General features: G+C 44.8%; 1 protein-coding gene across 4 annotated transcripts in view; it reads left to right on the top strand.

Moving 5' to 3' along the window:
• Positions 1-25,679, top strand: part of ipo8 (importin 8) — a 236,565-nt gene that overhangs the window by 47,589 nt on the left and 163,297 nt on the right. For all 4 annotated transcript variants that reach the window (XM_068051011.1, XM_068051009.1, XM_068051008.1 and 1 more), the window contains 3 exons: positions 10,177-10,258; positions 12,440-12,596; positions 22,743-22,901. In XM_068051011.1, the coding sequence (XP_067907112.1) occupies positions 10,177-10,258; positions 12,440-12,596; positions 22,743-22,901 (398 nt within the window). The remainder of the gene's footprint in view (positions 1-10,176; positions 10,259-12,439; positions 12,597-22,742; positions 22,902-25,679) is intronic.

Below are 25,679 nucleotides of genomic sequence, written 5' to 3'. Positions count from 1 at the left end.
TTGTGTGGCACGGATGTTCCTTGCCACTCATCAGCCCAAGGCTGAATGTTGTCCAGGTCTTGCTGCATGTGGACACATTCCTGTACCTCTCTGAAGGGCCATTATTCATATCTAAGTGTTAATAGTGAGTGTTGTTCAAGGGGGTGGGTGGAGGGTCATAGTGGAACCACATATAGTTTTCATCAGTGGTCACTGAATACCAATCGAGTGGGAAATGTGACTTACAAAAACTCTAGGCTGACATTACAGTGCAGTACTGAGACTGTGCTGCACTATCGAAGGCACTTTTTTTCTGGAAGTGAGGTTAACCCAAGGTTTTGTCTGCCTTCGCAAGTGGAAGTAGCAGGGGGGCACTATTTCGAAGAGGAGCAGGGATTTTGCCCCAATATTTATCCCTCAACCAACATCACAAAAACAGTTTATTGGGTCATTACCCCATTGCTGTTAGTTTGAGCTTGTTATGTGCAAATTGGCTGCCACGTTTCCCTACATTACAGCAGTGACTACAGTTCAAAATTACTTAATTGACTGTAAAACACTTTGGAACTGACTGAGGTCGTGAAAGAAGCTATATAAACAAGAGTCCTTATTTTATTTTTCCTATCTCCAGCCAATAGGTCCTGAGTACACTTTAATGCCCTACAGCTGTCTTGGCTGAGTGAACTGATTCACTACAGACCGGGGATCAAATCTAGGGCTTTCCCGTCTACGCGGCTGAAGGGTTGGAGATTTTGCCTCAGAACAGTTAGGATGTTTAGAAGCTTTTCAATTCGGTTCTAATTATAGACATTCAGTAAATGAACGTGTTCTTTAATGTTACAGCTGTCAAGAAATTGTGGCTCAGCTTTGGACTGTTATGGATTCCACTTCTGAAATAAGCTGATACGTGTTCCAATTCAGGCTGACAGAATGTATCACTGGGGTTTAACAAATAGTTGAATTTATTTATATAATCCTTAATTTCACGGAATATTGAACAAGAAGGGACAATTAAAATGCAGGTTACTTTAAGCTGTGAACTGTAATCAAAATATTTAAATATTTCAGTACTTTTCAAAATCTTTAGCCTTTGGATTTTTTAATACTTTGAAGACCAACTTGCACAATCAGATGGTTTACTCAAAAGAAACTGTAGTTTGGTACCAACAAGGGCATGTAAACATTTCAAAGAACTGACTCAATTACTGATGCAATTAGTTTGCAAATAAAGGGCATGAAGTACACAGTACGAGAGCAACAGGCGAGATAGGTCCCATCAATTTTTTAATATCATTTAGACAGAACTTGTGCAGCACTTTAACTCACTTTCCTCCATATAAAGACAAAATAATTCCTTTCAGAACACGGGTGGAGTTTCATTTTCATAATACATTTGCCAAGAAAGAGATAGTAGATGTGCATCTGTTTGACACAAGTATATAACTGAAATTTCAACTGATTGAGGTATTGGGAATGGATGAGTGAACAATCATTTCATTTGCTTTCTTGTGGTATATTTACCTCTAGTCTTTGCTCAAAAATTTTTGTACCTTCTCTGACTTACTTTAGGCTCCCTGCCCTGCACTGTCTTGCCAGGACTGATAAGCTACCTTCTCCCAGGCTTCGCTGTATCTCATTTTTTGGTTGGCTGCCAGAAGCTGAGTGTACCCAGGGTTGGTGTCCCAACAGAGATCTTGTATTTATTTTAAATTGTCATTCCTGAAGCTGTTTGCTCTTTTCTCTCTGAAATAACTTCACCTCAATAACGCAACTAGGATCATAAATTTGCCATATTGTCTTTTCATATTGTCTTTTGTGAGGATAGGAAGTCTTTATGGCTCAAGGTATGACTCCCTCCCCAATCCCTGGGCTTTGCTTTACCTTTCCTCGCTAGCCCCCACTATAGACGTTTGTCCCTGGAAGCCTTATGTCTTGTGAGATGGTTTGATGATCGCCTGGTGTGACTCAGGAGCCCCACTCCGGCATGGCAGTCTCTGCTAGAGCTTCCTCAGTGACGGTGTTTTCCCAAAAATACAACTCGAGGTAGTGCTCCATCCATCTCTCCATTTTGTTTATTGCAGTCATTGATGACCTCACTGCCTTCTTTTCATTTGTTTGTTTGCTTGGATGAATTCGGTCTGCTTGTTGACTCTAAGCTCAAAGCACCCATTGAAGCAGGTGGACCATGGGTGGGTCAGCCCCTTACTAGTTGGCGGCTGCCCAACTTGAGGTGGGCAGTAGCTAACCAGTGAGATGCAATCGTCCTTCCCGGCAGTCGTAGCGGACGTTCTCTACGCCAGTCGAGTTGGGCTTATCACTCATAACTGCTGACTCCCATGTTGTGTTAATACTCTGCAACGAAGCTGGTGTGCTTCGGCAAGGCAAAATTTATGGAGATAGTGGGCTGCCCAAATGTCAGGGTCCCCTCTTGACCTCTCCAGTTGGGTCCAAAGGAAGGTAGAGCACTACGTTTGGCATTGGCTTAGTCACAGGAGGTTGCTGGAAAGATGACATATTCAGGCTTCAGCCTGCCTTTGGGCTCTACTCCAGATTTTCTTGTCAAGTTTTACTCCCTTATACTTTATCTTTTCTGAGGTATCCATGAGGCAACAACATGAAAAGGAGAGCCCAAATACATAAGTCTCTCCCGGTCAGTACACAGTCTCTCCATTGGCAAGTCCTCTGCTGTGCCTCCACGTGGCAACATATGGAAACTGGGTCACTTTCGGTCCCAGGCTAAAGCTTCAGAGGAACTCTGAGGACCTTTGGCCCCGGCGCCCCAGACATGCAGAGTGCAGGCCCACTGGTGTGTGGACACACCCTGGCGCTCATGAACCAAACTCCCAGCTGTGGGCAAATAGCCTCACTGCCTTGTAGATTTGTGCACTAGTTTTATCAGCACAATCTGGGTGAAATTAGCCAAACCATCGCAAAAGATTTTGGAAAACTCAAGTGTAAGTTATGTCAAGTGTAATTTGAGTTTCCGTGATTTTTAACTCTGGTTGAAAAATTATTTTCATCTGAAGCTGCCCCACCCACAAAAGTGGCTACCACCCCCTAACTCCCGCCCCCCCCCCCCCCCCCCCCCCCACCCACCCGCCAGATCAAAGTAATGAGAACAGCGAGTTTATGCCAGCTGTGGCCATTTGAGAAGTCTTGTCCAATTAAACTTGGGATGGAATCTTATGAGTGCCACAGCGATCCCGACGGTGGAACCGTAAGTTGTCGTAACTTTCACTTCCACTGCAAATCCCGTTTCCCATGTGATTTTGTATTTACATTAGCCATGCAGCGACCGGCATGGGGAACACGTGGGATCATACAGCGGGTGCGGCCTTTCATTGGTGGAACCCACCGTCACTGCCCTAAGCACCATGATCACGACAGATATTAAATATTCTGTGCTTGCAGACTCAAGGATCAGCAGCTTTCCTTACATGTAAGTATCTTCAGAATAACTTCAATTGAAACTTTTACAAATCGCAATGTTTTTGCCTCCTTTATTTTGTGATAGTCACCACCAACTTCACATCATTTATTTTCACTACAACCAAAGTGAATCTTATGGCAGCAGCAGGCAGCGTCCTGCCCCAGGGTTCAGTGATGCCTCCCTGCAGGACCTCCTCCAGACCGTCAGGTAAGGTGGGAGGTCCTTTTACCTGCTGATGGAGTCAGAAGATCCTCCCACCTCACCAAGGCGGCCTGAGAGGAGCTAGCAGAGGAGGTCTTGAATCTTGGGGTCACTCGTAGAACATGGGTGCAGTGCCACAAGTGCATCAATGACATGCTCAGATCAGCAAGGGTAAGTGGTCCTCGCTAAGCTGCTCCATTGTTTTCTTCTATGGCTCTGTGTCTTTAAGGCAGAGGGTACGTAAGGATTGCAGTGGAATGTGTGAGAAGCCTTGGTGCCATTCACTAATGGTGGCATTGTTAATGTGATTGGATGTGTCATGCAAAATCCAATGCAGAATGAGTGATGTTGGTGCATGTATGCAGTGGTTGTAATACATCATTTGCCATGTCATTAAATCTGCACTGTCTGCTGCAGGATAAATGAAGCCACAACCAGCATGAGCGTGCTAATATAGGAGGAGGGGTCCCTGACATAAGGCTGCTGACCATGACTGAGGAGGAGGCGTCAGAGATCGCGAGAAAGGAGGGTGGCAGGGCGAGATGGTGAGGCAGGCGCCACAAGGTGTAAGGATGAAGTGTCATCTCTGCTCTTACAGCCCTCTGTGGAAACTGAAGGAAGTTGTGTGAACTCGTGTGAAGTACATGTTTAAAGTACCTCTGTTTGTGTCTCCACTGCAAGTCCCTACACTCGAGTTGTAGAATGCTGCATGGCCTAAGAATCCTCCTCTAGGGACAAAGAAGAAGCCAGTGCCCCAGACGGTGCACCATCACCTGCCTCCTCTTCCACCTCCGCCAGTGCAGATACATCCACATAGTCCATGGGGGATTTAAAATTTGATTCTGGGTCATAAGCTGGTGTGCACAACACAGAAATGTCACAGCAGCTGAGGGAGCAAGTGCCAGCCGGGTCCCTGAGAACTGGAGGACTGCTGGGGAACAGGCCCTTGCTCAGCCCCATGCTCATGATGATCCTCTGTTGCTGCGAGAAGTCTGCTGGATGTGCAGCAAAGCCATGTGGAAAATATGTCGGAGATACCTGAGGTCATGCATGGCTCTGCGCGTGCCATGGAGGAGTCCATGCAATGCAAGCCATGACGTCTGCACTGTCCCAGGCATTTGAGTATATGGCTTCCGCAGTTGAGTCTGGCGAGCTCCATGACGAATCTGTTTGAGCACTCGTGCCATATGTGATCTGACCTGCACTCCATCGCTGTTTCCGTTGGCTCCAAGCAGCAGTCTAAGTGAGAGGAGGACGAGGAACCTAGACCTCCCTCCAGCTGCTCTTTCACCTCGGAGACAAGCAGGTGCCATCGTACACACAGATGGAAGATGAGCACATGCCAGCTGCCCCATGTCCTTCCTCTCAGGACACCCCCAGGGTAAGCGGTGTCTGGTCCTCCTCCCCGACATTGACCCCCATACCTCCAGCAGGCGAGTACACAGGGGATACACTATTGCTGCAGACCTCCAGTAGGATGGAGCCATTAAGGCCCCCTTTCTAGAGAGGACACCCGCCACGGTGATCCATAGCAACCGGGTAGTGCACTGAGCACACTGCCTCCACATCAGCTGCGAATGTTGGGGTAGCATCAAGATGTAGTGGGAGAAAAAAGGAAATTGAAAGGGTTTTGAATTCGAAGGTGGCATAAGTGCTGTACAAATTATCACGATTGAAAAGATTTATTAATGCATTTTTATCTCATGCTAAATTTGATCCACTCTCAGTAATTTTTTGCTTGGTTACAAATGGATACCAAAATGTCTTTTGGAGGCCTATGGCAGGAATGCAATGATGCTTGCGCAGCATCTCGGGAAATGTCCAGTGTCCATATCTTATTGGAAGTTGAGCCTTCACTCTTCAATGTTGGCTGTTTTCCTACTGATGGTCAATAACTTTTTCCAATACTGTATTGCCTTACTTTTGTTTTCTATGGACATAACTTAACGCTCCTTTCAGTGGTGTGTACTCGCGTTCATCACATCGATAAAGGGCATTGGTCACCTCTTTGATGCACCTGTGGATTGCAGACTGCGAGGTGCCACATATGTTGCCCATGGATCCCTGGAAGGAGCCGCTGGAGAAAAAAATTGAGTGCAGCAGTCACCTTGAGGGCAATTGGTGTGGGATTCCCACTGAAGCTGAGCGGCTGCAGGATCCTACAAATTTCTGTGACCATTTCACGTGATGTCCTTAAGTGTCTCTGGCAATGCCTCATTGACATTTGAAGGTAATTAGGTAATTTGTCCTTGTTCTGAGGATGCGATGACATGCCACTGCCTGTCTTTGATAAGGCTGTTCCTGGATGTTATCATTTGGAGCATCCTCACCTTCCTGTTCTGCCTGTTGCTAGCACTCGGGCGTCATGAGTTGAGAGAAAAGATCCCTCCTTAGTCTCTTCATTGTTCTTCCCGTGGTATTAGACAAATTCAGAGTTTGAGACCCATGTTGCTGTGGATTTTCTGAACAATAAATAAGCAGAGGGTGGCGATTTAGCCCTCTGTTGCTAGTGAGCTGAAACATGTAGGCAATGAACAGCTCCCTTATATTTGCCTTCAAATTGCAGCCAGATATCCACACCCACTGTTGTTTGCCTCTTCCCACTCTCCTTGCAATCCTTGATTGTCCACGTGGTTTCGATTATTGTTGGAGAAATTGGTGCATGTGGAATTAAGGGCAAGTCTCCCCACCTTCCAACCTCCTCTTGCAACCTTCCAGCTTGAACCCATCATCTTAATCCCACCCAATGTTACTGTTACTCTTCCCTCCATAACCATTGAGCCTCCCTTCATTAATGTGCACAGAGTAATCATCAATGTATTCATGCCATCCGTCCCCCCATTCCTACTCCCGTTACTATCGACATGCCAACTCTTACCTTTGAACCTCCTTGCGTTGAACTGATCATTGTTTCCGAGTCCCATTCCCCTCCATATGAAGCTGTTGAATACCCACCTATTAATCTTGACCTTTCACTGCTACAGAATGCATTTGCCTACATTGACTGTGACCATTCCCTCTGCTAGCCAGTATCCTCAATTTGCCCCACAGCTCCCCGATGTCGACAGCACTCATCCCTCCCTTTAGGCCCTTGCCAAACATCTTCACACAGCACTGATCTAATCCACCCACCACCCTGCAGCTAACAAAATGCATCTTCACCATCAACATTAACCATTCAACAACCTGGACACTCCACCCTCCCCTGCTCCTCCATGCACCCGATCAGCCCCACCCTTCCCTCCCTGACTACCCTCCCCTGCTCCTCGATGTGCCCAGTCAACCCCAGCCTTCCCTCCGCTGCTCTTCCATGTAGTCCCTACCCATGCCTTCGCCACCATCCCCTGAGATGATTCACCCTTGCTGGTGCCCAACCTGGAGGCAAACATCCATTCCAATGCTGGCGTTAGTTTAACAGATGAGTTAAAGAGAGAAGAGCACAGTCCTGAGACTCACCTGCACAAATCCGACTGCACGCCGTATTGAAACATTCGTGAACCGGATGGCACAGAAGTATTGCTCACTGGTCACTTAATCTGGCACGTAGGACTAAATTGTAACTATGCTTGGTGTAATGAGTATTCATGTCATTTAAATGAATGTAAAGCTGCTATCCACCACCATGCTGGGGGAAGCCCGGAACATTGCCGATTTAATTCCTCTAAAATATCCTGCCGTCGCGAAACCGAGTAAACGCTTTCCACCTAATTATATCACCCCACATGCCACCAAATCCAGCGTGGCAGACAGCATAAAATTACTCCCTTTTCACTAGGTGCACAGATACAAGTTGGTATGTTTTAAAAGTTTTTACATATTAACCATTTAATTTAATAAACTGAGTACTTTACCAAATGAAACTAATAAATGGTTCAATAAAATTTTAAATCAGTTTGTAATTTTAAACTTAGGTTACTCACAGTTGAGGGACTAGACAAGTCAAATACTTTTTTTTGTGATAAATGCATTTTCAACTGTATTAATAAAACTGCACCAGTTTACCACTCTTAATTATCTCAATGAATATTTTAAAATGCAAAGGAAAAATTACATTCTGTTATGCTGACCAGTTGGGCTGGTTCATGAAAGGTTTTATGTTTGTGATTCTGCAATTGAATATTAGCAACAACTTGAACTGTAGCCGAATTAGTGCAATTTCGACTGAAATTTGCATCCAATTTCCTGATTGTATCCAAAGTGGAAACTCTACCCGTGAGTGTTTTCTCACAATCACCAGTAATTTGCATTTATACCAATACTTTGGTGAAGGAGATTGTACCAAGATGCTTTACAGAACTATAATGAAAACAGGCACTGAGCCATAGAAAGACCACAAAGAAGTTGTGACCAAATGCATGGTCCAAGAGGGGGCTCTAGTGAGGATGGTTACAATGTAAGTAGGTATGCAGAAACCTTATGGTGTCCACAAGGAACTGGAGTCAGAAATGGTGTGTTTGGGGAGGTTGCAGGGATGCAAGGGAAGGACAAGGCTATGGAGGAATTTAAAGGCAAGGAGAGGAATTTTAAATTTGAAGCTTTGACAGTCATCAACCACTCTGTGAGGTCCTACTTTCAGATCATTGAACCAAAAATATTCTTCTATTTTCTTGTGAGATACAACTATATCTTGTCTCTCGAACACATATAAAGCACTTTACATGCAGTGCTTGTTATGCAGGCAAATTCAACAACAATATAGCAAGATCCCACAAGTTCTGTGTTTTTGATGATGTTGGTTGAGGGAGGAATATTGAGATAACTCCTTGCTCTTGGAATGTATTACACCAACTTGAACCATCACATTCGGGAGATAGAGACAAGTTTCAAGTGAAAGATGGCACCTCCTGCAATGTAGCATTCCCTTTTTACTGAACCGGAGCAACAGCCTGGTTAATATGCTCAAGTATTGGAGTGGGGCATGAGCACATGACCTTCTAACTCAGGAAAGAAATCGGTCAGCTGAGCCAAGCAATATATCTGCAATAAGGATTTTTGTCTCACTTTCAACGATGTTCTTTGAGCATAAAGTCATTGACAATCTGGTTGCAGTCACTGTTGTAATGTAGGAACCATAGCAGCCAATTTGTGCACAACAAGGACCTGCAAACAGCAATAAAATGACGTGATGATCTGTTTTAGGTGTTGGTTGAGGGATAAATATTGGCCAGGCCACTTGGAGAGGTATCCTAATTCAAAATAGTGCCTTGGGATCTTTTATCACCTGAGAGGGCTGATGGGGTCTAGGTTTAATGTCTCATCGGGAAGATGACACCCCTGACACTTCAACTCCCCCTCAGTATTGAAGTGTCAGTCTGGATTATGTGCGATTCCACAATCTTTTGATTGAGAGACGAGGTTGTTACCATTGAGCCAAAGCTGATGTTAAGCCTAGGCCCTGGGATGAAAGCTGCAGAGATTTGCAAAGGCTGGACATCACTGTGACTAGAGTAAGGACAACAAATTATTTATTTCTTGCTTTTGAGTGGAGTTCCTAAAATATATATGGTATTTGGAGTGGCTAAAATTACATTTAGATGTATCCCAGTCAGAGTTTTCATACATTGGAAGGAGGCTAGCAGTAAAATAACCCCTCATCGGGCTCTGTGATAAGTTGGCTTGAGTCAGAACAGGATTGGAGTGAACTGTACTGAACTTTGGCGCATAGACTTTGGGTTGCACATACTAGCTGGATTTTACCGAGCTCCTGACATTGGGCGCTGTGATGGGGGGAGGGGGCCGGAAGATCATTTCGGCAGAGGCCTGCCACGGATCCCGACGCCGGGAGAGCAGGGCTCAATCCTCCCAGCGGTGGTGATGCTCCATGGTGGCCCTCCCACCGCCGCTGGGCGACGGGACCTGTATCTACATATGTAAATGAATAAATGTAAGTACACTCACCTTGAATCTTCTGGGCCCGCTGCGATCTTCAGTGCAGTGGCCGGCACTCCCATGCCTTCAATTCCCCATCTGGGGAAAGTAGGCCTGACACTGGTGGGGAGGGGAGGTGGGGGGGTGGTGAGTTGAGATTTTTAGTGTGTGGGAGGGGGGATGGAGGTCAAATAATCATCAGTATAGGCAGTGGAGGGGCATGAACTTGAAACTTTGTACAATCTCGGGGAGTAGGTCACATTTCAAAGGTAAGTGTTTTGTGGGGGGATAGGGCAAATACTTAATGTAATTGTTATTAGGGGGTGGGAAAGGGGCATTACAATTTTATTTGGTAAATTTTGGAGGGGATACTTCTTTAAAAATTCCAATTGACCGACAGGGCTGGCTGCCCTTTAAAAATGGCGCCAGTGCCTGTGCACAGGCAGCTGACACCATTGCAGGTGTTGGACAGCTCAGCCCCTCCATGTGACATGGTGGGGGGCGGAGGTGGGGTGTGGTGGTGGGTTGACCTGGCTATTTAAATGAGTCATCATGCGGGAGATTACAATGGCTCTGCGGTGTGCACTGCCATTTTTTTCGTCCACCGTGTGGCGGGCTCTTAAAATCCATCCCACTGTGTGTGGTGAATTTGCTTTTGCATTTGCTCTTCTTGATCTTATTGTCTTTTTTTTTTGCAGTCTTACAAGATCATAAACTTTGCTCCAACATTGCTTCAGATCATTGTTTCTGATCAGGTCGAATTTCCAGTCAGACAAGCCGGTGAGTTTAGGCCATCTGCTTCCCAGGTGTTCGTATTTTTTGTTGTCATCAAATTTAGGGAAGTTCAGTGCTGGCAATGTAATCTACCTTCAGTTTCGTACCTAGTGTTAACACTATGCCCTCTTGGGGTGAAGCACCGCGCAGCCATGCTTGGAATGAAGTTCTCCCTGCCCTTCCCATAATGACGAGCTTTATCTCTAACTTCAGAAGATCATTCCTTACCAGCTCAGTTTCTCACACCAGACACAATTATTTTATTTTCATGTGACATCAGTTTCTTGCCATTTTATGGCCAGTTATGTACTATGGACTTGAGCACCTAATCACCATAGCTTTCAACACTAAACCTCATTTTAACAGGACCTATATGGTCAGCAGAGATAGTAAACTGATCTCTTCATTCAAGGTTTGATTTAAACTCAATACCTGAATGTGAAACATCTGTACTTGCCTCAGGGTACATTTGACAACGATTGGAATTATATTACGTCAGCTGGTCTTGGTATCACTGCTGAGAAATAGTTTGATTATTGGACTGAATAGAAACCCTATGTTGTTTGCTTGATTCATTATTTTTCCACCCTCTACCTTGTTGGAAGTCTCCTGTTTTCCCTGGCTCTGAGCGTGGGCTACAATCTGTACCATTACGGGAGGGTGGTAGGGTAGGGGAGAGGCGGAGGAAGATGGGGACCCACGGAACTATGAGGATGGAAAGGAAATCAAGATTATCGGTTCTCTGCTTTTTTTTTCTGCCTTCCCTTTGCTGTGTGGCCCAGTCTGGCATGCACAATACCCTTCCCCACGCGAGAGCTGAGATCAGAAACCCTCTGCTTGGAATGGGACTCCTGGAAATCATAATCCAGAAGAACACTGCCATTTGGTGACCATCATGCATGCACAGCTATTGAACTGAAGCTTTTTTAATTCATTCGTGGGATGTAGGCGTTGCTGGCTAGGCCAGCATTTATTGCCGTCCCTAATTGACCGTGAGAAGGTGATGGTGAGCTGCCTTCTTGAACCACTGCAGTCCTTGGGGTATAGGTACACCAACAGTGCTCTTAGGAAGGGAGTTCTGGGATTTTGACCTATCGACAGTGAAGGAACAGTGATATAGTTCCAAGTCAGGATAGTTTGTGACTTGGAGGGGAACTTGCAGGTGATGGTGTTCCCATGTATCTGCTACCCATGTGCTTCTAGGTTGTAGAGGTCGCGGGTTTGGAAGGTACTGTCGAAGGAGCCTTGGTGAGTTGCTGCAGTGCATCTTGTAGATGGAGCACACTGCTGCCACTGTGTTGGTGATGAAGGGAATGAATGTTGAAGGTGGTGGATGGGGTGCCAGTCAAGTGGGCTGATTTGACCTGGATGGTGTCGAGCTTCTTGAGTGTTGTTGGAGCTGCACCCATCCAGGCAAGTGGAGAGTACTTCACCACACTCCTGACTTGTGCCTTGTAGATGGTGGACAGGCAATGGGGAGACAGGAGGTGAGTAACTCGCTGCAGAATTCCCAGCCTCTGACCTGCTCTTGTAGCTACAGCATTTATGTGGCTGATCCAGTTCAGTTTCTGGCCAATGGTAACCCCCAGAATATTGATAGTAATGCCATTTTCCTGTATCCTTTTATATTTTTCCTTTTCAAATACTTGTCAAAAACTGTTATAATCTCTGTCTCACTAGCCATTTGTGGTAAATAACCCTGCGTATGAAAATGATCATGAGCAGGAATTCTTACTTATTCTCTGTCCCTGCCGTCAGCTCAGAGACATGAAGGCCAATTGTAGCAGCCAGCTGCGATCAGCTAACTCCGTTCAGACCAAGGATCAAATCTTTTTTTTAATCTGTATAGTTTAGTATAACACCACAAGTGAGGTACTGAGGCCTACTGGTGATATACCCTTACGCATGAATCAATGTCTTCAGGAGAGAGGGGCGAAAAATTACAAAAAACACCTGTGAAATACTGATCAAAGAAAAGTCTTAAAATTAATTCAACATTAGTGGGTAAGATGGAAAGCTGCTTGGAATTACTGAAGTGACAGAGTTGTATATAAAAACCTAAGCTACCTGTTTATTTTTAGCCTCCATTTAGTTGAAATATAATGCACTAAAAAAAAATTGTGGCTGCATCTATTCTTCAAATTCTTCAAATTGAACTTCCTGTTTTTCAATCTAATTAACATGTAGCGGCTATCTACATGAAGAACATGGTGACTCAGTATTGGCCGGATCGTGAAGCATCTCCTGGGGAAGCTATGTTGCCTTTCAACATACATGAAAATGATCGTCAGCAAATCCGTGACAACATTGTGGAGGGGATCATTCAGTCTCCTGACTTAATCAGGTACGGTCTAGTTAGAGACAGCAATTGCTGAAATTCAAAGTAGATGACCGCACATTTGCCTACATTGAAATCCATTTGTCACAATTTTGCCCATTCACTTAATCTATTAATATCTCTTTGTAATGCTCCGCTTCCACTGCTTTCAATGGCGTGTATCTTAGTCCTTAACAAATACAGTGAATAGTTGAGACCCTAACATAGATCCTTGTGGGACACCACTAATCACATTCTGCCAATTAGAGTAGCTGCCCATTTTCTCTACTTTCTGTCTCCTGCAGCTCAGCCAATTTCCTAACCAGTTCCTTCATTATTTTATTCACCTCAATCAAATCTCTCCTGGGTCTGCGCTTCTCCAAAGTACATAAACACAGCTGTTCAAACATATCTGATATAAAAAGGGTGCAGAACAGATTCACTAAGATGTTACCTTGTATGAGGAAATAGGAAGAACCATTTGAAAAACTGGTACTGTTTTTGTTAGAACAGGATATTATGGGGTGATGGTTTAAAATTAGGAAGCAATGGGATAGAGTAGATAGGAACACACTGTTTACAGTGATTTGAGGGGTCTAGAATGAGAGGATATAGGTATAAGATTAAATATAAGCTATTTAGGACAGGAAACAAGAGAAACTTGGACAGTACATTCCACAGCCTCATAACCCTGTCTATCAGAATTAGTGAATGAACCAGAGACCAGGTCATCTTTTTAAGAATACGATAGATAGGTGCTTTGAGGAAAGGGTAATAAAGGAATATGGGAGCTGGAATTATAAGATCAGAAGAAATAGGAGCAGGAGTAGCCCATTCGGCCCCTTGAGCCTGTTCTACCATTCAGTAAGATCATGGCTGATCTGTTTGTGGCCTTAACTCCACTTTCCTCAAAACCTTTGACTCCCTTTCAGGTCAAAAATCTGTCTAACTCGACCTTGAATATATTCAATGACCCAGCCTCCACTGCTCTCTGGGGAAGAGAATTCCAAAGATTAATGACTCTCTGAGAGAAGAAATTCCTCCTTGTTTCTGTTGTAAATGAGAGACCCCTTATTTTTAAACTGCACCCCCTAGTTCTAGAATCCCCAACAAGCATGTACTCTGTTAAGCCCCCCTCAGAATCTTATATGTTTCAATAAGGTCACCTCTCATTTTTCTAAACTCCAATGAGTATCGGCCCAACCTTTCCCCATAAGACAACCCCTTCATCCCAGGGATCAGCCTAGTGAACCTTCTCTGAACTGCATCCAATGCATGTATATCCCTCCTTAAGTAAGGAGACCAAAACTGTACACAGTACTCTAGGTGCAGTCTCACCAATGCACTGTGTTGTTGCAGCAAGACTTCCCTACTTTTATACTCCATACCCCTTGCAATAAAGGCCAAGATTCCAATTACCTTCCTAATTTCTTGTTGCATCTGCATGCTAACTTCTTGTTGTTATGTACCAAAACACCCAGATCCCTCGGTACCGCAGCATTCTGCAGTCTCTCTCCATTTAAATAATGCTTTGGTTTTCTATTTTCCCTGCTAAAGTGGACAACCTCCCATTTTCCCACATTATACTGCATCTGCCAAATTTTTGCCCACTCACTTAACCTGTGTATATCCCTTTGCAGATGCTGTGTCCTCCTCACAACTTGCTGTCCTATCTATGTATTGTCAGCCAATTTGGCTAGAATACACTCTGTCTCTTCATCCAAGTTGTTAAAGTCGATCATCAATAATTGAAGCCCCATCACTGATCCCTGTGGCACTCCACTCATTTTAGTTTTCCATCCTGAAAATGCCCCATTTATCCTGACTCTCTGCTCTCTGTTAGCCAATTCTCTCTCCATGCTAATTTATCACCCCCAATACTGTGAGTTCTTATCTTGTGTAGTAACCTTTTATGTGGTGACTTTATCGAATGCCTTTTGGAAATCCAAATACACTACATCTGCTGGTACCCCTTTATCCACCCTGCGTGTCACATCCTCAAAGAACTCTAATAAATTTGTCAAACACAGTTTCCCTTTCATAAAACCATATTGACTCTGCCTGGTTGTATTATGATTTTCTAAACGTCCTGCTACTATTTCCTTAATAATGGATTCTAACATTTTCCCAATGATAGAAATTAGGCTAACTGGCTTATAGTTTCCGATGATTCATGGTCATGTGAAGGATAAAAACCAACATGGACTAATAGGGCTGAACGTCCTGTTTCCGGGTTGTAATTTCTCTTTAGCCGTGAGAAAAGATGACAGTTATTCGGGTTTTAGCTTCTCGTGATACTTTTCACATGTACAAATCAATTTTCTCAGGATTTCTACATAGGATTTCCACCGCATGCCCACATCAGTTCTGAAAGCTATTAACATCAGTCATACCATATCATTTTGTACCAGATTAAACTGTCAAGCCGATTTATACACAAACATTTAAAAAAAAAATGAGCAGCAATAATAAGCTGTTGAAGTCAGTCAAAATAACGCGGGAGTTTTGAACCAATGCATAAAGGGTTAAACACAGTCAAGTTGCTTTGATGGCTTTCTTTGAAAATCTTTCTATGAAAGATGGACTGTGCTTTTTGGAATGGGAGCAGCTGTCCTATCCCTTATAGATGTAGTCTTTATTTGATTTATGTCGATCGTTGACTATTATGCAGCTGCATGTTGCCTTTGTATGGCTAGGTCAAGATCATAGCTGACCAGTTTATTAAAAGGGCTGGATTATTAGATGCACTGAAACATTTAAAATACATTCTTACCTTTTGAGAAATTAGTTTGCAGCTGTTAGAAATTTAGTTAGCTGCAGTTACCTTCTCTGATGCAGTTGATACAGTCGCTTCAGGTATGAGCATCTTTCTTTTGTGGAAGTTGACTCGTGTTGCCCTATATCTGCTTATACGCTAGTGTGACCATTTGTTGTAATATATCCCCTTGTGTCCAGTGCGTACAAACTTGTTTTTCGGATATGTACTTCTTAAATCTCTCTGGAGGCAGGCTAAACAAACATTTGGTGAGATGAGAACAGATACATCTCATTATGCTGCTTATTTTCAGCAAGGTGCACGTGCAGAATAGCAGTTAAATTCAGGAATGTGGAAAAAGAAAGAAAATGCACAGCAGGTCAGGTAACATCTGTGGAGCGAGAAACAAAGTTAATGGGTGGAATTTTATGGGCTGTGCAATAGCAGATTTGGTGATGTGTGGGGTAATATAATTAGGCAGGAGTTGTTTTATTGGATTCCTGACAACGGGATATTTTAGAGAAATTAAGTCGGGGCAGGTTTGCCAGCACGGAGGCGGATTGCAGTTTTGCATTCATTTAAATCACATGAATAGTCATTACCCTAGGCGTAGTTCAGTCCTACCTGCCAGGTTAAGTGAACGGCAATGCTGTTTCGGTACATGATTGTTTTACTTTGGCGTGCAGCAGTTGGATTTGTGCAGTTGAGTATCAGGTCTGTGCTCTTCTCTGTAGCTCATCTGCAAAACTAAGTCCAGCTTTGGAATGGATGTTTGCCTTCAGACCAGCATTGGAATGGATGTTTGCCTCCAGGCTCACATTGGAATGGATGGGCACCAGCAAGGGTGAATCTTCTCAGGGGATGGCGGTGAAGGGGGAGGTGCTACATGGAGGATCAGAGCAGGGTACTTGGGGAGGGAAGGGTGGGGTGGATCTGGTGCATGTAGAAGCAGGGCAGGGTGGAGTGGATCATCCAGGGTGTTGAATGGTTGCTGTTGATGTTGAAGCTGTATGTTATTGGCTGCGGGGTTGGTGGGTGGATTATAGCATTACAGTGGGAAGATATTTGGCAAGGGCCTAAAGGGAGGGATGAGTGCTGTGGACATCAGGGAGCTGTGGGGAAAATTGAGGGTACTGGCTAGCAGAGGGAATGGTCACAATCAATTGGGGGCAAATGGATTCTGTAGGGGGAAAGGTCAAGACTAATGGGTGGGTATTCGACAACTTCATATTGAGTGGAATGGGACTCGGCAACAATGTCAGGTCAGTGTAAGAAGGTTCAAGGGAAAGAGTCGGCATGCCAATAGGAACGGGGGGAGGGATGGCATGACTAAATTGATGATTACACAATGCAGAGTAATGGGGGTGGCTCAGTGGTTGCAGAGGGAAAGATAATGGTAACATTGGGTGGGTCAAGGGTGATGGGTTCAAGCTGGAAGGTTGCAGGCGAAGGTGGGGAGACTTGCCCTGAATCCATGTGCCCCATTGTCTCCAATGATAATGGAAACCACGTGGGCACTCGAGGATAGCAAGGAAAGTGGGAGGAGACAAAAGATAGTGTGTGTGTCTTCTACCTGGCTGCAATTTGAAGGCAGATATAAGGGAGCTATTCATAGCTCACTGGCATCAGAGGGCTAAATCGCCACGCTCTGCTTATTTATTGTTTAGAAAATCTGAAACGACATGGGTCTCATACACCCAATTTGTCCAGTACCACGGGAAGAGCAAAGGGAGAGACTAAGGAGGGCTCTTTTCCCTCAGCTCATGATGCCTGAGTGCCAGCAACAGGCAGAAAAGGAAGGTGAGGTTGCTTCGAATGATAACATCCAGAAATGGCCTTGTTGAAGACGGGCACTGGCACGTGATGGTATCCTCAGGACAAGGACAAATTACCTACAAATGTCAGAGAGGCAATGCCAGAGACGCTTGAGGATGTCGCGTGAAATGGTCACAGAAATTTGCAGGATTCTGCGGCATGACCTGCAGCCGCTCGACTTTGGTGGGAAACCCACGCCAGTTGCCCTGAAGGTGACTGCTGCACTCAATTTTTTTCTCCAGCTGCTCCTTCCAGGGATCCATGGGCAACATATGTGGCATCTCGCTGTCTGCAACTCACAGGTGCATCAAAGTGGTGACCAATGCCCTTTTTCAACATGCCAATAATGCCGTCTACTTACCTGTAGGTGTGGGTAGCCAGGTAGCAAGGTCTGCGGCCTTTGGCGCCATGGCTAGGTTCCCTGGATTGCAAGGTGTGATCAACTGTACTCATGCGGCCATTAGAGCTCCCTGGGACCAGCCTGCTGTCTTTGTCAATCACAAATGTTTCCACTCTTTAAATGTTCAACTGCTTTGTGACCACAGAAGAATCATGCATGTTTGCGCACAATTCCCAGGGAGCTGTCATGACTCCTACATTTTGAGGAACTCCCAGCTGCCAGCAGTTTTTGAGGAACCAGCCGAAGTAGATCGCTCGATCCTGGGTGGCGAGGGTTTACCCCCTTTGTACATGGTTGATGACAGCAGTACTGTCATCCCCAAAGCACTGCTGAAGAGAGATACAATGCTGCTCACGCATCCACCAGAGCCATCGCTGAACATGCGCATGCTGAAAATGCGATTCTGCTGTCTTGACCGGTCTGGAGGGGCTCTTCAGTATGTGCACAGAGGGTGTTGCGAATAATCGTTGTCTGCTGTGCCTTGCAATCGGCGCAGCAACATTCTGCAGGTGGAGGAACACCAGTCCTTCTCAGATGAGGATGACTATGAAGAGGGTGAGGTGGAGGACAACAATGAAAGCGATGCCATCATCGATATGAGGGCCATGGAGAGACATGCAAGGGACATCGGGGAGAACCTCATTTATGCAGGTTTCAGCCAACAGTAAGCCACATCATCAAGGAATGTTGGGAGGAGAAACATAATTCCCCACAGAAATTCCCTTTTGCATGAGGTCTTATTCATTGCTGCAATCTTAATGAAACGTTGCTGCACTTTCATGTGATTGGCATTTGAAATCATCTATGAGCTATGATGAATGCAACTACACACCACTGCAAGCAGCGTTCAGTTATGACCACCGAAACACAAAAGTAAGGCAATACGGTAGTGGAAAAAGTTAAACATCAATAGGAAAACAGCCATCATTGAAGACTGAAGACTTAAATTTCAGCGAGAAATAGACACTGGCTAGTTTCTGAGTTGCTTTGCAAACACCAGTACGGTCCTGCCATAGGCCTGTAAGAATATCTTTGTTTCCATTTGAAACCAAGAAAAAAATTACTGACAGTTGATCAAATTTAGCATGAAATCGAAATGTATTAGTAAACCTTTTCAATCATGACAATTTGTACAGCACACGTGCCACCTTTGTGATCAAAACTCTTTCAATTTCCTTATTCTCCCACTATGCCTAGGTGCTACCCTGACATTAGCAGCTGAGTTGGAGACAGTCTGCTCTTGCGCTGCCCCGTTGCTGTGGATGACTGTGGCGGGCGTCCTCTGGAGGAGCGGGGCCTTGGTGGCTCCATCCTACTGGAGGTCTGCAGCAATGGTACTTGAGTATCCCCCGTGTGCTTACCTGCTGGAGGTAAGGGGGTCAATGCTGGGGTCGGGGAGAGGACAAGACGCTGCTTTCCCTGGGAATGTTCGGAGAGGAATGCCCCAGGGCAACTGGCACTTTCTCCTCTTCCATCTGTGTGCACGATGGCACCTGTCTGTCTCCCTGAGGGGGTGGGGCACCCAGCAGGGGGTCCAGATTCCTCGTCCCGCAGTCGCTTAGACTCTGATGGCAGAGCCCACGACAATAGCGATGGAGTGCAGGTCAGATCGCTTCGCATATGGCTGGAGTGGTCAACCAGGCTCGCCATGGAGCTCACCAAATTCTCCATTGAGGGAGTCATACGCTCAAATGCCTGGGACATGGCAGACATCTTGGCTTGCATGGACTCCTCCATGGCACGCGCAAAGCCACGCATGACCTCGGGCGTCTCTGTCATATTTTCCAAATGAGTTTGCTGCACACCCAGCAGACTTCTCGTATCAACAAACAGAGGATCATCACGAGCATGGGACAGAACAGGGGCCTGGTCCCGAGCAGTGCTCCGACTGTCAGGAGACTCAGCTGGCACATGCTCCCTCAGCTGCTGTGATGTATCCGTGTTGTGACAACCAGCTTGTGACCCAGATTCTAATCTTAAGCCCCCGCAGACCTTGTGGATATATCTGTGGTGTCGGAGGTGGAAGAGGAGGCAGGTAACGGTGCACCCTCTGGGCATTGGCTTCTTCATTCTCCCCAGAGGAGGAGTCTTAGGCCATGTGGCATTCCATGACTCGAGTGCGGGCACCTGCAGTGGAGACACAAACAGACACATCAGATGTGCATCTGATGCACATGAGTTCGCACTATTTCCTTTAGTGTCCACATATGGCTGCAAGAGTGGAGATTACACTTCATCCTTCTGCCTTCTGGCTCCTGCCTCGCCATCTCAGCTCACCCTACCTCCTTCCTCTGTCATGATCTTTGTCTCCTCCTCCTCAGCCGTGATCACGACCCTGACCACCCGTCTTAGCATGCTCGTGCTGGTTGTGGCTGCGTTTATCCTGCAGGAGACAGTGCAGATTTAATGATGTGGCAGATGATGCATCACAACCATTGCATACATGCAGCAACGTCACTCATTCTGCAGTGGCTTTCGCAGGTCACATCCAAGGACATAACCAATGCCAATATTCATCTTGGTGCAAAATCATTTAGTGAATGGCACTAAGACTGCTTACGCATTCCACTGTATTCCTTGCATATCATCTGCCTTAAAGAGACGGAGCCAGGGAGGAAAACAATGAAGTTGCTTTACCAAGATTGCTCACCCACGCCGATCTGAGCAAGTCATTGGTATGCTTGCGGCACTGCACCCAGGTTCTGCGTATCACCGCACAGTTCAAGACCTCTTCTGCTACCTCCATCCAGACTGCCTTAGCGAGGCGGGAGGGTCTTCTGACTCCCATCAGCAAGGAAGCGGACCTCCTGCCTTTCCCTGATGGCCTGGAGGAGAACCTGCCAGGAGGCATCACTGAACCATGATGCTAGTCTCTGCCTACTGGCTGACATCTGACTCACTCTTGCTGCAGAGAAAATAAACGACGTGAAGTGGTGGGGACTTTCATAAAACAAGAGAGGCAAAAACATTTTGAATTAAGTAAAAGCTTCAGGTTAATCTGAAGGTACTTACATGAACGGAAGGCTGGTGATCCTTGAGGTTGCAAGCACAGAATGTTTTATATCTGTGGCAATCATGGTGCTTGGGCCAATGATGGCAGGTTCCACCAATGAAAGGCCGCACCCACCACATGATCCCATGTATTCCCCGTGCCCGTTGCCACATGGCTCATTTACACATAAAATCACGTGTAAAATGGGAAATGCGGTGGAAGTGGAAGTTACGCCAACTTCTGGTCCCGCCATCAGGAACGCCGTGGGACTCATAGAATCCCTGCCAATGTTTCGGGTCGATTACCTCTTTGTCAGAACTCCAGTTCCCTATTTATACGGCAATCTTTTAAAGAGAATTCAGTTTGCTTATGTAAAATAAGGAATTTTTTTACCTATTCCCTCACTATTAAGAAAATATTATGATTTGTTTTTCTCATACAAAGTGGATGGCCTCACACTTCCCCACATTGAACTCCATTGAGAGTCTATGGAGGAACGAAGGGATTTTAGGTATCCCATATACACAAATCACTGAAAGCTAGTATACAGGTGCAAAAAGTAATCAGAAAGGCTAATGGAATGTTAGCCTTTATCTCAAGGGAGTTGGAATACAAAGGGGAGAAGTGATAATTCAGTTGCTCAGAACCTTGGTTACTGTGTTTTAGATTTGGAAACAACCTCAAGAAAGATATATTGGCCTTGGAAGGGGTAAGTGCAGATCCATTGGAGTAATAAAGAGTTAAATTACACGGACAAGTTTCATAAACTTGGCTTGTATTCCTTTTGAGTTTAGAAGGTTGAGGAGGTATCTAATTGAGGTGCTTGGAATAGGTTATGTGGTTCATTAATAGTCTAGTGATGCATACTGAACTAGATAGTCTGAACTATTTCAGCGGGTTGTGGAGTTTAGGACAAGGGGCACGGTATAAAAATTAGAACCAGAGGAGTGAAATTAAGAAAAACGTGTGCACACAAAGGGTGTTAGAAGTTTGAAACTATTCTGCAAAAGGCAATTGATACTGGAACAATTGTTACTTTTACATCTTGAGATTGATCGAATTTTGTTCACCAGTAATATTAAGGGATATGGGGCAAAGGTGAGTCTATGGAGTTAGGTGATAAATCAGCCATAATTTCATTGAATGGTGAAATAGACTTGGGGCTAAATGACCTCCTCTAGTTCCTATGTGTAAGACAGTCTTATCTCACTGTCTGTACAGAAGGGCAATAAAAATTCCATTTTATCTGTTAGGCATATTTTCTCAAATATAATCACCATCATCAGAAAAGAATTAAAATTCACTATTTACGTACTTATGAGCTGTTGATGTTCCATTGAACCATGTTGTGCTTGGTATAAGAAGTTTTAAAATGGCTGCAGTAATTGCCAGTTGTGAAATCTTTACTAAGAAATTTTGAAAGTTTTATTATCCATGACTCAAAAAAAAATTGATCGCTCTTCTCTGATCTATCACAACAACTAAAGGGTGTGGGGAAGCCATATAGAAATATATATTATTAAAAAGTATGAAAGGGTATATCTAGAGCATTGCTTAAAGAAAATCCCAGTCAATAACAAATTGGTGAAAGAGAAATTTAGGAGTGATCTTGGGAAGAATCTTCACAGAAAGCAATTGCCTGCTGCAGTAGACATCTGGTTTGGATAGTGCAGGTGAAGATCTTTCTGTCATTCATGAGGCAGTTAAATGTTTTGAGGGAAAGGAACAGGGTTTTTTCTTTCTTTCTAAATTATTGAGCAGAATGGCTGCTTACATTTGTACATGTGATTTGTATTGCTTGCCTTTTGAAAGGCGATGAAATACCCCCATGCAGCACAGTAGTGGACACTATGGGTGACAACTTGTTCCAAGGGTATCTCCAATACCACTCTGAGCCAGCAACATACTGGGTGCATGAGTGGCTGTCATAAGTCTCTTCTGATAATTTCCTAACCTACCCTCCTTCCATTTCTCATAAGGAAGCACTAAGAATAGAAAGTGTTTTATTGCCCAGCACTAACATTCTTCTCTTAATGAACACAACATCACAAGATGTTGAGATTTCCTATCTTTCATCATGTGTCTCATTTGTTCATTTCCTGCTTAGTTGTTGTACAGTGCTTGCTCAGGCATGCCACATATCCAGTGGAATAGTTATGAAGTTTTAACTTCATGGATATGTAACTAATTTACATTTTGTCATGTTTGAAGGTCTCAGCTGGCTGTGTGTCTTCGCGCTATCATTAAGTATGACTTCCCAGGACGTTGGACGGCAGTGGTGGACAAAATTGGCTTTTTCCTACAATCTCCAAATAATGCAAGTTGGTTCGGCAGCCTAATATGTCTGTACCAGCTGGTCAGAACATATGAGTAAGTATCTACAATCTGCGTGCTTTTGTTAGTATGTTGACGAAACAGTTGTTAAGTCAATTAAAACAGGAAGATGGACCTCATTGACTGAGCAAACATTGTAACTGTTGCTTAGTCTATAGTGGGACCTTATTGCAGATGCACATTTAGAAAGCTAAATTGGCGTCTGGAATGTAGATAAGAGTCAATTTTTTTAATATAAGAAAGGCTGATTTGTAGCAGAATATTTTAAATTTCATTGTTTTAAAAACCAAAACACAGAGGTGGGGGCAGAGAGAGAGGGTGGCAGATGGTGAAATTTGAATTCAATTAATAAAAATCTGGGAATTAAAAGTTAGTCTAATGGTGACCATGAAACCATTGTCAATTGTTGTAAAAACCCATCTGGTTCACTAATGTCCTTTAGGGAAAGAAATTTGCCGTCCTTCCCTGGTCTGGCCTACGTGTGATTCCAGACCCACAGCAATGTGGCTAACTCTTAAATGCCCTCTGAAATGGCCTGACAAGCCACTCAGTTCAAGGGCAATTAGGGATGGGCAATTAGGGATGGGCAATAAATTCTGGCCTAGTCAGCGACGCCCACAACCCACAAACTAAAAAAAAATGTTCTTCAAATAATACAATGCAGTATTTGTACAAAAGCAAAATACCGCAGATGCTGGAAGTCCGAAATAAAAACAAAAGATTCGAGGAATATTCAGCAGTTCTGGTAACTCTGTTTTTCTCTCCACTGATGCTAATATTTCAGGCATGTGATCTTTCATCAGAACCTTCTAACATGGGCGTCCAATCCCTCTGCACCTCCGTGCCCACCAGAACGATTTGAGAGCTCTCCGCTTCCTTGAATGGAAGCTCAGCCAGCCCCCATCCACCACCACCCTTCTCTGCCTGTCTGAACTTGTTCTCACATTGAACAACTTCTCCTTCAACTCCACTCACTTTCTCAAAATAAAAGGTGTTGCAATGCTACTTGCATCGGTCCTAGCTATGTCTGCCTTTTTGTCGGATAAGTGGAATATTGTTTGTTCCAGTCCTACTCCAGCCCTCTTCTTCACGTCTTTTTCTGGTATATTGAGGACTATGGGTACCGTTTCCTGCTCTCGCCCTGAACTGGAAAATTTCATGGACTTTGCTTCCAACTTCCACCTTCCTTCCTTCACATGATTCATCTCCGGCTCTTCCCTTCCCTTTCTTGACTTCTCTGTCTCCATTTCTGGGGATAGGCTATCACTATAAGTCCACTGACTTTCACAGGTACCTTGACTACACTTCCTCACAACCCACTTCCTGCAATGACTCTATTCCATTCTCCGAGTTTCTCTTGTCTCCGTTGCATCTGTTCAGATGATGCAACCTTCCAATCTACCACTTCTGATGTGTGAGTTCTGATGAAAGTTCACAGACCTGAAATGTTAACTCTCTTTCTCTCTCCACAGATGCTGCTGAGTATTTCTGGCATTTAGTTTTTATTTCGATGAAGTACTCCTTTTCCCAACTCTGATTTTATGTCAGCAATGAGTCTCACAGAGACAGGATTGTGCAGCATTTTTCCAGAAATAATTCAAAGCCACAGCTAGACCTCCCATGACATTGATCACAGTGAGACTTAGGAAGAAAAACAATTGAAAGAGACAGTGGGAACCCAAGAGGGTTTGAGCCAACAGAGGCAGTGGGCTATAAGACAAATTCAAAGAGTCAGCCATGTGGAGACTTAGGATGATGGAGGCTGCACAGCTGTAGAATACTGAATTTGCAGACTTGCAATGGTCAGTTTGGTCTCATGTAGAATGTTTAGTGGTCCCTAATTTTGTTTTTTTTTTGATTGGCATGTTCTTGAATTGAGATTTGTTAACATTTTGTAAATATATAAGAAATTGAAGCTGAAGTCTGAGACTGTTTGATTGGCACTCGGAAGTGTGGCAGTGTGCTACATTCAGTTTTTATACTATTACTTGCTGATCTGGCCTCCTTCTATGCCAGGGTTGTTCAATCTTTTCGCATTGGGGGCCACATTGCAATTTTTGTCTTGCATAGGGGGCCGGTGTGACAATTTTGGAAAGATAAAGGCATTAAAAATTTATCACCATTAAACAAAGTAACAACCAGTGTGCATTTTAGTGAAGAAGCTTTAAATGAGAAGATTAATTTATTGACTTACTTTCTCATCACGATGTTGGACACTGATTTAGTGAGATACATGTCAGTTTTTGCTTGCACAAGTAGTTAGTGTTTGCCCACACACTTGTAGCGATGTGCAGTATTCCAGATAGTTGTCCATCTGTCAGGAGTGATTGTGATCACTCTGTCTCCCACATGTTCCCCCCCCCCCCCATGTTTCCCCCTCTCTGTTGTTCCGTCTGTGTCGTGCTCGCTCTCTGTGTCCACCCCTCCCTATGTGTCCCCACTCTTTCTCTCTCTGTGTCCCCACTCTTTCTCTCTCTGTGTCCCCACTCTTTCTCTCTCTGTGTCCCCACTCTTTCTCTCTCTGTGTCCCCACTCTTTCTCTCTCTGGATGCCCCTCTCTGTTTCTCTCTCTCGGCGACCCTATTTCTCTCTTTCTCCCCTTCTCCCTTTGACCCCCCTCTCTCTCCGTCCCCCCTCTCTCTCTCCGTCCCCCCTCTCTCTCTCCGTCCCCCCTCTCTCTCTCCGTCCCCCCTCTCTCTCTCCGTCCCCCCTCTCTCTCTCCGTCCCCCCTCTCTCTCTCCGTCCCCCCTCTCTCTCTCCGTCCCCCCTCTCTCTCTCCGTCCCCCCTCTCTCTCTCCGTCCCCCCTCTCTCTC

This window comes from Heterodontus francisci, chromosome 18 (assembly GCF_036365525.1).
Source record: "Heterodontus francisci isolate sHetFra1 chromosome 18, sHetFra1.hap1, whole genome shotgun sequence".
NCBI classification, from domain to species: Eukaryota; Metazoa; Chordata; class Chondrichthyes; order Heterodontiformes; family Heterodontidae; genus Heterodontus; species Heterodontus francisci.
The sequence above is the reverse complement of the archived record's forward strand: the minus strand, read 5'-3'. Positions and strand labels throughout refer to the sequence as shown.